We start from the raw sequence: 15,627 nt of genomic DNA, 5'->3' as shown, positions 1-15,627 counted from the left end.
TTAGACGCACACATGGAGTTCTCAATGGAGCTCTGCTCTGTGCCTTGAAAACTCCTTCATTTTTTATACAACTTATTTTTTTGCCCCTATGCATAAGTACATTTTTAAAATTTGCTTAGTTTCCCCATGCTCTTCCCCAACAAGGAAACCTTTCAGATGTGTTTGTAGTCTAGTAGGATTCTTGCTGCGGTCTGACCTGCTTGCTTTCTAGGCCCTGCTGCATTGAACTCATCTTGGCACCTCCCTTTACCTTCACCCTGGGAAATTCCTTCATCCCTCCTGTATTCCATCACCTGTTTCCTGAATCTAATGTCTTTTCAACTCTTTTTTTTTATTATTATTTCTTTTCAAATCGAGTTCACCATATCTCCACTAACTTACTGAAAAAAGAATTTATGGGCAGTATGTTTTCTGAGACCTTCATATCTAAAATCTCTCCTCCTGCCTTTAGACTTTGTGGATAGTTTAGCTAGATATAGAATTCTGTAATCAAATATAATTTTCCCTTCACATTTCAAAATGTGGCTTTATTGTGCCCTTGCTTCTGGTGTTACTGCTGAGAAACCCAGTGCTATTGTGATTCTTCATGTTTCTAGAGAAGAGACTTCTCACGTGCTTTGGTATTGAACCTGTTTTTCATCTGTCTGTTCTACAGGACACTCTTGGGCTCTTTCATTCTGCAAACCCATGTCCTCAGTTCTTGAAAAATGATCTTGAGTTCATTTAGTAATAATCTCTAGCTCTCAGTTTTCTTTGTTCTCTCTTTATAGCATCACTGTTGTTTTTGAATTGGACCTCCTTGATTTAACTCCTGGTTCCCTTTTTCTAGCTCTCCTTTTTTTCTTCTTTCTCCTTTATGATAGACTTGATCAACTTTCATCTTTCTTTTTTGTGGGAGATAATCTTCGAATGCTCCTTATCTTATTGTGTTCCATTTTTTGCTGGTTGTAGTGTTTCTTTATGTCTCTAAGGATCCTTAATCAGTGATGGTTTTTGACGTTATTTTCCCTCTGGCATATTCTGTTCTCAGTTAGTTACTCTTTCCTGTTTCATATTAAGATTTTCCTTAAGTGTCTAGCAATCTTGACCGATCAGATTTCACAGGATTACAGGGTGTTAGAAGCGGATTGAACCTCTGGGTTCGCATCTCAGGAGATCTGGCTGGGAGGTTTCCTTGGGGAAGCCCAATGTCAGAAACTTTATATCTTTTCCCTTATCCTGGAGTGTCCTTACCTATCCAGTATCCAGCCTCCTGCATGGAAGGTATTTTTCTAGATGCTGAAGTTTTGAGATGAGTTAAGAAGAGGTGGCTGAGGGTCTTAGTGTTCTGTGTATAACTTCCCCGTACAGAAGACCCCACTTCTCATCTCTTACTAATGTCTGAGTCCAGAAACCCTTTATTTTGTGATCTTCTAGTCCCTCTTAAACAGGCCCCACCATTGTCCCTACGTCTCAGGATACCTGGTGTCAATGACTCCTGAGCCTTTTAGTTCCCACTGTGTCGATCAGCTTATATTGGCTCTCTATACTGTTGGCTTCAGACCTAGCTCTGTTGGCCTAGCAAATCAGTTCCAACTCATAGCCATACCCCCCAAATTTTCTTGCTGTTATTTCCTGTCCCTTTCTCTTTGTTCTTGTACATACATGACTTTTTAAGAGTCATTTTGGTGGGGTTCAGGGTGGGACAAGAATTACAGACATATATTCAGTTTACCATCTTTAACCAGAAATCTCTTGTGTTATTTGCATTGGGCTGGTGTTCATGTGGTTATGATTCATTGTAAGAATGTTGGTACATTTGTATGTTTTTAAGGACTTGTGACCTTAGATGGGTCCAAAAAGGCTTCCTTTCTCTGCTGAATCCTTATAAAGGGACGCAGCCTCATGTAACACACATGCATCATCTATGTACACACAAAAACACAGATTTTACAAATATTTCTGCGTGTACTATTCTGTGAAAAGAGGCAATGTTTTTCAGAGTTTGGGATGATTTATGCCTTTCTTTTACCCTGCCTAAACCCATCCCTTTAAGCAGTTCTAGCCAATTTTAGGATGAGAGAGAAATCCAAAAAAGTTAATGTAGCAAGTGCAGAGAGATTTTGAAGCCTCCCCCCACCCCCATCCTTTATCCAAATTTTGAAAGAAAGTAACTTTTCCATATTCTGCACTCTTTTTCAGAGTTTTATATTTTGAAAAGAAAGCCAGTGATCATGCTGAAGTTGAGACCCAGACAGAGGCAAGCAAAGAAAAAGAGAAAGAAGAGGAGAAAGGCCCAGAAACCGTGGGTATTCAGGTTCTAAGAATCTGTCACCCCTCAATGGACCTAAGCGTGGTATCTGAGGCTGAGTCTTGTGTTGCGTTCTTAGTGTTAGAAATAGAAATAATTTTAATGTTAGGTGTATCCTATTTCTCTCCTATTTTCATGTCCCAATTTGAATTTCATCCATGGTAAATTGTAGTGAGATGTGTTCCTGTCCCTGTGATTTTAGGGAATCACGCCTCTGTCTCTTCTTGGCTGATTTCTCTCCTAACTTCTTGAGCGAATAAGTCTGCTAATGGAGAAAGGAATTTTGCCCAATTCCTAATGAGATCATTTGAGAATATGACCCAGAAACTTGAGATCGAACTGAAAGATTTTGGTTCTGCCCTCCTAATGGTTTGAATGAAATCATTTGAATAAAAAGGTTCTATAGCCAGTGTTCCGTGACAACTCCGAGATGTGCCTTGGAGCCACCACACAGTCTTCAGCTTAGGGAAGGCTGACGACGCCAGGAAGTGGTGAGGGCTGCCGTTGCCCACGTGACGTTCATTGACGTAAGATGCTTACCTCGACTGGTTCATTTATTCAGCAAATATATGCAGAATGCCTACCGTAAGCCATGCCCTGAGCTGAGTCTCCTACTTCAAGAGACTGACAAATCCTTAAAACACAGAGATGAGGAGACAGCTTGGGAGGAATAGTACCTTGTTGACTAAAACCACTTGACAGTAATAGAGAAGTACTGGGATTTCCAAGGCGCTGTAAAACTCATTGCCAGCAATCCTGCCAGAGCTGCCAGGAGAAAAGTGGAGTAAACTAGACACACCCATCAGCCAGGGAATGTGGGCATGAGTTGTTGTCTGGACACATTAGACTGTGCTCTGACACCACTATGTTCTGTGATCCCCTGAACACGTGATCAGTATTAACTTAGTTATGATAAAGGATGAGCAGAAATTAGCAAAACCTAAAATGTCTGCAGCCTGTCTCTACTTAAAAGTCAAAACCGTAACATCTGGGAACGTCTGTGTGAATTTTGGCCCCTACAAGTCTTAAGAAGGGATGTTCTTGGGTTTCCAGTATCAGAAAGGAGACATTCTTCTTTCATTTAAAAAATCTTGGGGCACCTGGGTGGCTCAGTTAAGCATCCAGCTTCAGCTCAGGTCATGATCTCATGGTTCATGGGTTCGAGCCCCGCGTCGGCCTCTGTGCTGACAGCTCAGAGCCTGCAGCCTGCTTCTGATTCTGTGTCACCCTCTCTCTCTGACCCTCCCCTGCTTGTGCTGTCTCTGTCTCTCAAAAATAAGTAAAAAAACATTAAAAAATTTTTTTTAACTCCACACATTTCTATAGGGAAAAAAATTAATTATGATAAAGTCATTATCACAAATGCATCTAAATTGATCATTTCTGTAAGAAAAGTGGCATTTTGTGTATACTTATATATGTTATGTTTATTTATATTTATTAGTGTCCATGCACATAAGTTACACATTATGAAGTATAAAATGTTATATATAATTAGTAAATACAGACATATAAGGAAACAGTTGTATCTAAAATGTTTCTTTTCATGTAAAATAGTTGGGCTTTAATTGTCCAAAGTTTAATCGGTTCACCTATCAGTCTTAGTTGGACACTCAGGGTTCACACTTTCTCACAAAGAAGGTTCATTTGCTCTCTGATGCGAATTGCATCTATGTGTTTGGGATTCCCTGTGTGACAGGTTGGAAGTGAAGTGGAGACCTTGAACCTTCAGGTGACCACCCTATTTAAGGAGCTTCAAGAGGCTCATACAAAACTCAGCGAAGCTGAGCTAATGAAGAAGAGACTTCAAGAGAAGTAAGAGTGAGAGATGAATTTTATTTTCTCCTTCAGAAAGTGTACATTTTAAAGATACATACCATGTAAAAACATGGTTTCGCTGCTGTGTTACTGAAAGAAAAATAGAAATCTAACTAAAAGCTGACCTGGGAAAACACAGATGTTGAGGGGAATGCAGAGGCTCATTTACACGTGTGGAATACCTGTACTAATATTGGGGGGGATGGCGCCTGGGGAAATCTGATTCAGCTGTTTGCAGATGTCATTGAAAATGTACTAGCCTCTGTGAGGACCTGTAAAAAAGCAGTAAGCCAGATGTCCCGTGACCTTCCTGAGTCAACAGTGTTGATGCAAAGAAACATAAACAAAAGCTGCAAAGCTCAAGGACTGGAGTGAGATTTACTGAGGAAAAGAAAATCATTTTCAGTCAGTTACGAAGGCTACTATTTACATTGAGAATTATGCATTTGCTTGTATTTCTTGACGTAACAAGTTACCCCAAATTTAGAAAAGCTACGTAGATGTGGTTCTTTGGGATTTGTTGGCGAGTGTATTTTCAGCACAACGTAGGAGCGTGTGTTGCCTTGGGGTTAGGCATACCAACGCTAAACAGCACATCTGGCACAGCATGGTAGGGAAAGCCAGGGACTTTGGACAAACAGACCTGGTCAAAATGTGAATCTACATCTTATTTGTGGTTTTACCTTGGGCAAGTTATTCAACCTCTCTGAGTCCTAGTTTTATCATTTTCTAACCTGTATGTCATTATCCCTAGTCATAACGTTGCTTTGAGATGTTTAACATGCTTGACGTTAAGGCCCTGCATATGGCTACTGGAGGTTCATATTTACTATCATATTGAAATTCTCTTTCTGATCTTTAAGGGGGCTTAGAGCATTTCCTTTTTGCTTATTAAATCTTTGTCAAAAGTCATATTCTTTGTGCTTAAAAGAACCTATAACTTCCTAAAATATTGACAATATCCATGGATCACTATGTAAAAAGGACCTTTAGCCAATTACTATTTTGGTCTGTGTCTGAAGAACAAAAATATGTTTTTACATGACTCTGTAAGACAGTTATTCCAAGTGGGCCATAACTTGTATGGTCTGAGAGCTGTATGTTTTTACGTTAGGCATATGGATTCTGAAATATGTAAATTTATTTTCCAAAAAAAGATCTGTATTTTTTTAATGTTTAGTCACAGGAATTTAGAAATACTGCCTGCTTCTAGTAAGGAAGCAAGGAGGATAAAATATTTTAGTGTGCGCTGCTAAATACTCCTTGAAAAATGCAATCCTAAAAGTCTTTGTATTTGCTACATAGTCTTGGGATTTGAGAGCCACTGCGAAATGAAAGCACATCATTCATCCTCATGAAATATTGATCTTTCTTAGATGTCAGGCCCTTGAAAGGAAGAATTCTGCAACCCCATCAGAGCTGAATGAAAAGCAAGAGCTTGTTTATAGCAACAAAAAGTTGGAGCTACAAGTGGAAAGCATGCTATCAGAAATCAAAATGGAGCGAGCAAAAACTGAAGACGAAAAGTGAGTAGCCACGGCCGAATGACTACTGGCTGGAAGAAAACAGGAGAGCACTTTTACCAGATGGAATGTGAGGATTTGAGAAGACATTAAAATTGTTTCTCTTGTATGCATTTGAAGGAACACCAGTAGATTTTTCTGAAATAACATTTGTTTTATTATAGTAATTACTAAAGTGACTTGTAATCTATCTTGAATTTTTTGGGGGGAAAGATTGTTTTCTTGAGAGTAAGAAAATGTAGCAGGTGGTGGAATGGCAAAGTGGGAGAAAAGAGTTTGCCAGTTGAGTGTTCAGAAGTCGGTTGGAAGGCAAGACTAAGTTTTTAAGTTCTCTCCCCCGAGATTCCACTTCTTAATGTCTGTTTCAATAGGTCCAAGTTAGCCGCTCTCCAGATGACGCATAACAAGCTTCTTCAAGAATACAACAATTCACTCAAAACAATCGAGGAACTAAAAAGGAAAGAGGTACTCATAGAAAAAAATTACTGTTAAACATGGTTGTATGTGTAGTTGTTAATCCTTAACTGAGTCTGGTTTCAAAGGTTGTTCTTCATCTTACCCTTGACTTCTTGCGTGTGACCCTGGTGTTCTGCCTGTGAGCAGCGTGCTTGCTGGTGGCGCTGGCGCCTCCAGGCAGGGAGTAGCTCGTAGCTTTTTGCACAGCGGGCGGGTCTGTGGGACAGCCACCAGCATGGGCTCCCGCGTGAGCAGGGCACAGAGAGACCACTGGCTGCTGCTGGAGAGGTCATCTCCATGGAGCTGTCACGGGGCTGGCTCGCTGTCAGTGACCTTGAGACCCTGGACTTACCTGCCGGCAGCTTCCGTTAGTATAATGGCCAGCATGATGCGGCAGTTTAAACATGGGTAGATGGGGCCCTGAGTGACTCAGTCTGTTGAGCGTCCAACTTCAGCTCAGGTCATGATCTCACAGTTGGTGGGTTCGAGCCCCGTGTCAGGCTCTGTGCTGAATGCTTGCTCAGAGCCAGGAGGCTGCTTTGGATTCTGTGTCTCCTTCTCTCTGACCCTTCCTGTTCATGCTCTGTCTTACACTATCTCTCCAAAAATAAATAAATGTAAAAACAATTAAAATTAAAATTAAAAAAAAATAATAAACATGGGTAGATTTGTGAGGTGATGGATGTGTTAATTAACCTGGTTGGGGGAACCCTTTCATGCTGTGTCACATTCTTCATTTTAAATATCTCATAGTTTTATTTGTCAGTTTTACTTGAAGAAAGCTACAGAAAATAAGTAAAGATCATAAAAGCTTTGGATTAGAAGGGTCTTTTAGTTTATATGCTTATAAATATACTATATAATTCCTCTCTAGGACCTAGTAAATTTTTTTATTATTTTTTTTAATGTTTTTTATTTTAATTTTATTTTTGAGAGAGAGGTAGCGAGTGGGGGAGGGCCAGAGAAAGAAAAAGACAGAATCCAAGCAGGCTTCACGCTGTCAGCACAGAGCCCAGTGCAGGGCTCAAACTCACAAACTGTGAGATCATGACCCGAACTGAAATCAAGAGTCAAACATTAGCTAACTGAATCACCAGGTGCCCCTGTGTATTTATTTTTAATTAAATTATAGTTGTCATACGATGTCAGATTAGTTTTCTTAGTGATTTGATATTTATATACCTTATGAAATGTTCATAATTGTAGTTACCATCTGTCACCACACAAAGTTATTACAGTAGTATTGACCATACAGTTGACCCTTGGACACAAAGGGTTTGCACGGGTCTACCTAATGTGCAGCTTTTTTATTTCTTTTTTTAAAAAAATTTTTTAATGTTTATTTTTGAGAAAGCGCAAGCAAGGGAGGGACAGAGAGAAAGGGACACAGCAACAAGCCCGATGTGGGGCTCGAACTCACAGACCATGAGATCATGACCTGAGCTGAAGCTGGACACTCAACCAACTGAGCCACCCAGGTGCCCCATGATATGCAGATTTTTTGAAGTACAGTATTATAAATGTATTTTTTTCTTTATGATTTTCCTAATAACATTTTCTTTTCTCTAGCTCACACTATTGTAAGAATATAGTATATAACTCTTATACAAAATAAGTGTTAACCAACTAATTTATCAGGGCTCCCAGTTACCCATCGGCAACCACTAGTTAAGTTTCTGGGGAGTCAGAAGTCAAGTGTAGATTTGTGACTATGCAGGAGTCAGTGCCTCCAAACCCCCCGCATTGTTCTAACCCCAACTGTATCCCCTCCGCTGCTCTGTGCTTTCACTTGACTGACTTCCTTTGCAACTAGAAGTTTGTTCCCCTTGACCCCCTTCACCTGTTTCACGCATCCTCCTATCTTCTCTGGCAACTACCAGTTCGTTCTCTGTATTCATGAGTTTCTCTTTTGTTTGTGCATTTGTTTTGTTTTTTTAGATTCCACATCTAAGTGAAATCATACAGTATTTGTCTGTTTCTCTAACTTACTTCACGGAGCGTAATACCCCCTTGGTCCATCATATTGTCACAAATGGCCACATTTCAGTCTTTTTATGGCTGAGTAATATTCCACTGTGTATATACATATATCCACACCACTTCTTCCATGTCCATTTATCTACGAACAGACACTTAGGTTGCTTCCGTATCTTGGCTATTATAAATAATGCTGTATAAACAGGAGTGGAGAGCTCTTTTTGAATAGTATTTTTGTTTTCTTTGGGTCCATACACGGAAGTGAAATCATTGGATCATACAGTAGTTCTATTTTTAATTTTTTGAGGAAACTTCATACTGTTTTCCAAAGTGGCTGCACCAATGTACACTTCCGCCGAGAGTGCAAAGTTCCCCTTTCTCCACATCCTCACCAACACTTGTTCCCTCTTGTCTTTTTTGATACTGGCCATCCTGACAGGTATGATGGGATCAATTTTTAACTTAAACATGTTTCTTTTCCACTGACTTCCCAAGAGTAATATCAGTGGGGAAAATAACAGTATCAGCAAGTTACAACGTCACTGAGATCAGGGTTTGTTGTCATTTCCCTTATTTTAGTGGGTTTTTTAATTGTTTTAAATTAAGATATTATAATTTGCAGGATACGGAGGTGGCTCCGTCGGTTAAGCATCTGACTCTTGATTTCATTCACAGTCCATGAGTTCAGCCTCTGCGTCAGGCTCTGTGCTGACAGTGTGAGCCCCCCCCACTGTCTCTCTCTCTCTCTCTCTCTCTCTCTCTCTCTCTCTCTCTCAAAAAAAGTAAAAAAAAAAAAGAAATTGTCACTTGCAAGCCATCAGTTAAATGAATACAACTTTCCTAGTAAGTTACCATTGCTAATTAATAATGAAAGAGTTCAGAGCCAATCACTTAATAACAAATTAAAACTTCATTTACTATTTTACTAAGATAGGTTGAATGTTTCACAACCATTTCTAGAATAAACCTGTCTCTTTCAGTCAGAAAAAGTGGATCGGGCGGTACTGCAGGAACTCAGCGGAAAACTGGAGCTGGCGGAGAAGGCCCTGGCCTCCAAGCAGCTGCAGATGGACGACATGAAGCAGACCATCGCCAGGCAGGAGGAGGACCTGGAAACCATGGCTGTTCTGAGGGCTCAGGTGAGCCACGGCCCCAGACGCGAACTCAGTGAGGCTGACCCCAGTCATGGGCGCAGGCAGGTCACATGCTCAGACATGAACTCAGTGAGGCCGACCCCGACTGTGGACTCAGGTAAGTCACGTCCCCAGGCCCAGACCCAGTGAGACCAACCATGATCATCATAGGCTCATGTAAGCCGCCTCCTGAGACGCGAACTCAGTGAGGCCGACCCCGATCGTATTCTCAAATGGGAAGGCGATGGTGTTTCAGATATATTTTTGGATTTTATATTCTTTCCACCAACGTATTTTTTTAATTTATTGAAGTATATCACGTGTGAGAAGTACACCAAACCATACAAAGAAACCATAAATTTGGGGGGTGAAAACCTGCTTTTAAATATAGAAAGTTGAAAATTGGTATTAGAGCAATGGGCATTTCTCTGTTAGGTAGTTATTTTTACCTTATAACTTTGTAATAGTGAAGAAATTGCTATCACGGCGTAATATTTATGTTTCTAGGTAAGAAATTACCCTCTGATTTAGCAGCTGAAACGATGACAGGCATTTGTTATCCACAGCATCTCTATGGGCCGGGCATCCAGGAACGGGTTAGCAGGGTGCGTCTGGCTCAGGGCCCTGCAGGAGGCTGCATGCAGGATGGACTGAAGAGTCACTTCCAAGCCGGCCGGGGGCAGGGGGCGGAGGGGCGGGGGCTTCAGTTCCTCACCCCCCGGGCCTCTCCCTCCTGACAGGGGGGCTGGCTTCCCCCAGGGCAGGTAGCCCCAGAGAGAAGAAGGCAGAGGCCGCACACTGTCATTTCTGCCGGGGCCTGGTGCTTTCGTGCGCGGGCCCTACTCGCTGTGGGAGGGACCGCGTGCAGGCGTGAATGTCTTGGAGGCTGGCTACCACTCTGGGAAGTGGCGTCTGGGCTTCAGCCTAGGTTCAAGAGCCGGTTTGACCCGTACCAAGATTAAGAGCTATTAAATTTGTAAGTGTAAAAGGAGCATGGCCGTGCTACATTCCCAGGATTCTTGATGAGGTGAAGTAAGAGAGGCAGCCAACATAGGACCTTGGACATGTTTGGAATTCAATAAATACCATCTATTTACTATTATTATTTAAAACTTAAAGCCAGCCTTCATAAACATACCTGACAGAGTAAATAAACCATGTACTATATTAAGCTAACCCTGAATATTATTTTTTTAAAAGATCAGGGATTTTTGGGGTGCCTGGGGGGCTCAGCCGTTGAAGCGTCTGACTTCTGCTCAGGTCATGATCTGAGCCTGTTTCAGATTCTGTGTCTCCCTCTCTCTCTGCCCCTCCCCTGCTCACACTGTCTCTCTCTCTCAAAAATAAATAAACATTAAAAAATATTTTTGAAAGATCAGAGAATCTTAATGAATGGTACCTTGGTGTCATTGCTGATCCGTAATTGTCTAAAGTGCACACACACTCACACACAGCTTGTCTCCTGTCTGAAGGTTGCAAGGTCATGGTCACCACCCTGGTCTCCCACAGGAAGACGCACCTGTGACTCACAAGGTGCTTCCTGGGAGGCAGCACCCGCTCCGCCCCATCCCCAGATGACTGTGGAGCGTCCACATCCATCCAGGCGGTAACTCCAGTGTCTTTTACCTTCTTCCAGATGGAGGTTTACTGCTCTGACTTTCATGCTGAAAGAGAGGCAAGAGAGAAGATTCATGAAGAAAAGGAGCAGCTGGCTTTGCAGCTGGCGATTCTGCTGAAAGAGAGTAACACTTTCGAAGACGGAGACAGGTGCGGGGGGGGGGGGGGGGGGGGGCGGAGGGCAGGCAGGAAGTCCTCTGGGCTCACCTCACCCGGCTGGTCCCCGACCCTCAGCCTGACTTACAAGGCCCGGAGGAGGCGAACCTGAGGGGCTCCTTGCTCTCAGGCCTGTCTGTCCCAAGTCCTACCCTGCTGCTGTCGGGGCAGATATGCTCAACACCGTGAACAATTCTGTAATGTGTTTGCGGGGGCGCCTGGAGGGCCCAGCCCCTTAAGCGTCCAACTCTTGATTTCTGCTCAGGTCATGATTTCACAGTTGTGAGATCGAGTCCCATGTTGGGCTCGCACTGGGCACGGAGCCTGCTTGGGATTCTCTCTCTCCCTCTACCCCACCCATCACGCACTCTCTCTCTTTCTCTCTAAAAAGAAAAAAAATGATCACTAGGTATTTTTCTGCAGCTTGCTTTATGGAACACTGAGATTTTGAATTCTGGGTGTGTGTGTGTGTATAAATTTATTTCATTCTCTTTAATTGCCCTATAGAGTCTTGTTTTAGAAATAAGCCACTTTTTTCTAATCCGTTTCCTTATCAATAGACAGTTTGGTTATTTACTAACTGATTTTTTTTATCTTGTTATTTTCTTTTACTACACTGTGCTAGTGCCAATAATATTGCAAACTCAAGTTAATCCTTAAATTCTGGTTTTTATGAACCTTGCATTTTTTTTCAGCTCTTTTTTTTCCCCTGTATTGCTCTTGAATGTGTGCTTAATATACTGTCGTATTTCAGGGCTTTAGAACATCACTGTCATGTCGCTTTTCATCCCAGTAGGCAGTCCTTGATGGAGATGCAGAGCCGACACGGGGCAAGAACCAGCGACCCGGACCAGCAGGCCTACCTTGTTCAGAGAGGTGAGTCCGTGTGACTGCAGGCTTTCCAGGTTCCAGGGGATAACTATCTATGAAGAGACTGCTTGAGGACAATTTCACTACATTCTACACGATGAATTTGAGATCAAACTGTGAAAAATACAGCACCCCGCAGTCTGATCCCCACAGTACGCTATTCTCCATCCCTTACAGACCGACTCCAGACACCGGACTCTCTCTGCGCTGGCAGTTAAGGCCTGGTGTGGCCTAACTTTTAACCTTCTCCTCCTCGAATTCCCTACTGCTATTAGCCAGCAGAATCACTCCCTGTTCCTTGAACTTGTCCTAGGTTTGATTACCTGCATGTACTCACCTACGTGGTGTCCTAACCTCCCTCGCGTCCCTGTCCCCCTCCCGTCTCTTTTCAGTGAACTCCTACCCCATCTGTAAAACCCACTTCAGGGGCACCTGAGTGACTCAGTTGGTTGAGCGTCCGACTTCAGCTCAGGTCATGATCTCACAGTCCGTGGGTTCAAGCCCCGCATCAGGCTCTGTGCTGACTGCTTGCTCAGAGCCTGGAGCCTGCTTCAGATTCTGTGTCTCCTTCTCTCTCTCTGCCCCTCCCCCTCTCATGCTCTGTCTCTGTATCAAAATAAATAAAACATTAAAAAAAAAGTTAAAAAAAATAAGTTAAAGTGACATTAGAGGTAGTCATTCAGGTTAAAAATCAACATAGCATCTGTGGGCCATCCACGGAGGTAGCACATAGACTGATCTGAACATTAGCCTCAGGTATGACGAGCATCATAGGGTAAAGCTGTGTTCCTCTCTCACAGCGGCATCTACCCACTTGAGCACCACCAGACATCTTCTCTAATCTGATTTAAATATGCCAGGAACACCCATATACCTCTGACATCAAAAGTGCAACATTGTCTCGGGTCCAAAAGGACAGTCTCTTGCACCCAGATTTCTTAGAGGAAGGTTTTCCTTGGTCGTAATTAAATAAGGCAAATAAATGCCTGCTTATGTTTAAAAAAAAAAAGACAGTTTTTGACTTACAATCTAAAAATCATCACAAAGTACACATTTATTCATGATTATCTGAGTAAGCTTCTTGTCTTCTAAAAAGTAATATTCCACAGACTGTCTTCAGATTTTTATTTTATTTTTATTACTATTTTTTTTAGCTTCCTAGCAAAGCTGCCTTAGACAATAGCCCCTCTTCACTCTTTTTCACCATTGTGGTCACCCGTGGCCGGCATCTGCCCTGGTCTGGGCCATTCAGCTGAGCACAAGGGAACACACAGGTACATGGTCAGGTCCACAGCGGCTGCTGGTCTGGTTGGAGAGACAAGATGTGTGCATAATAAGATGGAGTCATAAAACAAGATAATATTTAAGTAACAGTGATAACACTGCTGAAGTTGAGAGGGAAGGTGATCTCTCAGGCCAGAGGAGCGGAGAAAGGCTTTGAAAAGTCCTGACTTTAAGCTTGACCTTGAAGCTAGGATTTCAGTACGTACAGTGTGAGAATAAAAGGTCAAAGGCAGAGGAGTGTGATGTGTTAACATACATATAAGTGTATTTTATAGCAAAGAGCCAGGAGGAAGAGGGAATGACAGCCCAAGTCTGAGTCTCAAAACCGAGACCAGGACGAAAAGAAAGGCAAAGATGGATGAAGTCAGGTTTAAAATGAAGAATCAAGTCCCCGATGAGTGGGCTATTGCCCTCTAGAGCAAGGTCTAGCAAACTGCAGCCCACACAGAAAGTTTACTGACTCCTCATCTGGGACTGTGAGACCATTAGAAAGACCATTAGAAATCACGGCTGGTGAGCAGTATGTCTTGCAACAGTGCTCCTGAAGTTCGCTGAACAGACAATCTGTCATTGTCTCCATGTTATTCAATTCAAATAATATGCTCAGAAGCAGATAACCATGTTAAAGGTCACCTCCCCGATCAGCCTCCAAAGCAAACATTTTGGGGGTTGACTGAAAGTTCTAAGACCAAAACAGTTTGCACTGGTCCAGAAAGGTCAGATCAAGGAGATGCCCTGGGAGCCAAAAGTCATTTCCAGCATTGATCAGTTTGCGTGTGGGACCTGCGTAGAGTCAAGGCTTGTTTCGAACATTCTTTACTTTAGACTTGAACCTTGGGCCAGGTCTAAAATTGGGCAGAATGACACAACCCACTCTTCCCTTCTTGCTCCCCACTTACTTTGCCTGGGCAGCCCTTACATGTTCGTAAAACTCCTCTCAGGTGCAGTGGTCCTCATGAGGGGGGCTTTTGCACAGAGCAGTCTGGGCCTGGTGCCTTTCCCGTTCTCCCGCCAACCTGCCTCACGTGGCCCAGTGTGGCCCTTCCCTGACGCACCTCAGCTGTCGCTTTTCACTCCCAAAGTCCCCTTCCTCTCTGTACCCCTCCCGTCCGCCTCCCAGGTGCTCAGATGCGTGGGCAGAGTGAACATGATTATTCTCTCTGCTTCCGAGAGGGTTCTTACTGTTTTAGAAACCTCTCTGTGTGCCACTCATTATTTTCTCCACCTTCTCTCCTCTTTAGCTCGTGTCCTTATCTACCTCATTTCTTCTCTCAAATATTCCTGTTTGTATTAGAACATGTGTTGTTCTGTACCTAGAACTGAACACACGTATCTTCACCTACTGACAACCTGCACCAGAGCCCAAACCTACAGTAATAGGACAGCGGCTACTATGTGGGCAGATGTTCTGCGTGTGCAGATTTCTTAAGTTAAAGAGCCTCCCCCAAATCTGTATTCCCTCCCCATCGGGTACCAATTGCAAAGTTTAATGGAGGTTAAAATTAATTGTCTGTTGTTAAAATCAAACAAGCAAAGCCACTTGCAGCATGGAAGAAATGGAGTAGTGTTTCATTCGGTGCTTGTTCTCAGGAGCTGAGGACACAAACCGGTGGCAGCAGCAGCAGCGGAATATTCCGATCCATTCGTGCCCCAAATGTGGAGAAGTTCTGCCCGACATAGACACGCTACAGATCCATGTGATGGACTGCATCATTTAAGTGGTCACATCCCACTGCCCCCAAGCTGTTGGTAAATATCAGACTTTTTCCTCCAAGAGTTGTGCTTCTGTGTAGTTTGTTTCCACTCAGTTTGCCTCATTCTCCTCATTTTAGGAGAAAGAAAATCAATATGTTCTAACTAGGACTTTTTTGTGGATTTCCTTAAGATCCTTAACATGCCACTCTTCTGATGGATTCTTTATTTTTTTTATGTTCCATGTATGTGAGCTGAACTGTTCATGCCGTTAATAAGTGTGTGACATCATGCGATAGGGTAAATATAACCAATGGAAGAGGCTTCACAGATAAACCTTGGGAACCTTTTAAGGAGGCAGGAAAAATGAAGTGGTTACAGATTTAATCAAGAAAAGTTTATCTCTGTAGTTTTTTTTAAATAAATTATATTGTTCTTTTTCTCCATTTAAGACACATCTCTATGGGGTTGTGTCTATGTTGTAGTCTTATTGCAGCCACGGTAATTGCACCAAAGTTGATGTGGTTCTTTTCACATGAGCACGGTGCGCTCTTGGCCATCCGGACAAGTGATAGTGTGTCGGTATATGTGAAGCACACACGTTAGGTTCACTGCTTTTGTTGTGCTCCAGGTATGTATGTTTGTACAGTAGTTTATTAATTTCTAAGAAAGAACAGCTGTCTCTTGATTTTCCTGGATCAAGCTGTATAATCACAAAAATAGGTATAGCAAAATACAATTTTGCTCTTGAATCTTTCACATTGTTCACGTATGATTGGCCTTCGACATTGAATCTTCAACACTGTTCATA

At 42.5% G+C, this 15,627-nt stretch overlaps 1 protein-coding gene across 3 annotated transcripts in view; it reads left to right on the top strand.

Moving 5' to 3' along the window:
* The window catches only part of OPTN (optineurin), a 38,008-nt gene extending 22,741 nt beyond the window's left edge, over window positions 1-15,267 (top strand). For 2 of the 3 annotated variants that reach the window (XM_029953323.1, XM_029953324.1), the window contains exons 7-14: window positions 2,182-2,284; window positions 3,990-4,105; window positions 5,485-5,634; window positions 6,003-6,096; window positions 9,045-9,203; window positions 10,834-10,964; window positions 11,764-11,846; window positions 14,715-15,267. In XM_029953323.1, the coding sequence (XP_029809183.1) occupies window positions 2,182-2,284; window positions 3,990-4,105; window positions 5,485-5,634; window positions 6,003-6,096; window positions 9,045-9,203; window positions 10,834-10,964; window positions 11,764-11,846; window positions 14,715-14,842 (964 nt within the window). In that variant the 3' untranslated portion in view covers window positions 14,843-15,267. The remainder of the gene's footprint in view (window positions 1-2,181; window positions 2,285-3,989; window positions 4,106-5,484; window positions 5,635-6,002; window positions 6,097-9,044; window positions 9,204-10,833; window positions 10,965-11,763; window positions 11,847-14,714) is intronic. The other variant, XM_029953325.1, reaches the window with a different exon arrangement.
* The last annotated feature ends 360 nt before the right edge of the window (window positions 15,268-15,627 follow it).

Source organism: Suricata suricatta, chromosome 10, assembly GCF_006229205.1.
Source record: "Suricata suricatta isolate VVHF042 chromosome 10, meerkat_22Aug2017_6uvM2_HiC, whole genome shotgun sequence".
NCBI classification, from domain to species: domain Eukaryota; kingdom Metazoa; phylum Chordata; class Mammalia; order Carnivora; family Herpestidae; genus Suricata; species Suricata suricatta.
Note: the sequence above shows the minus strand (reverse complement) of the source record. Positions and strands in the feature narration are given on the sequence as shown.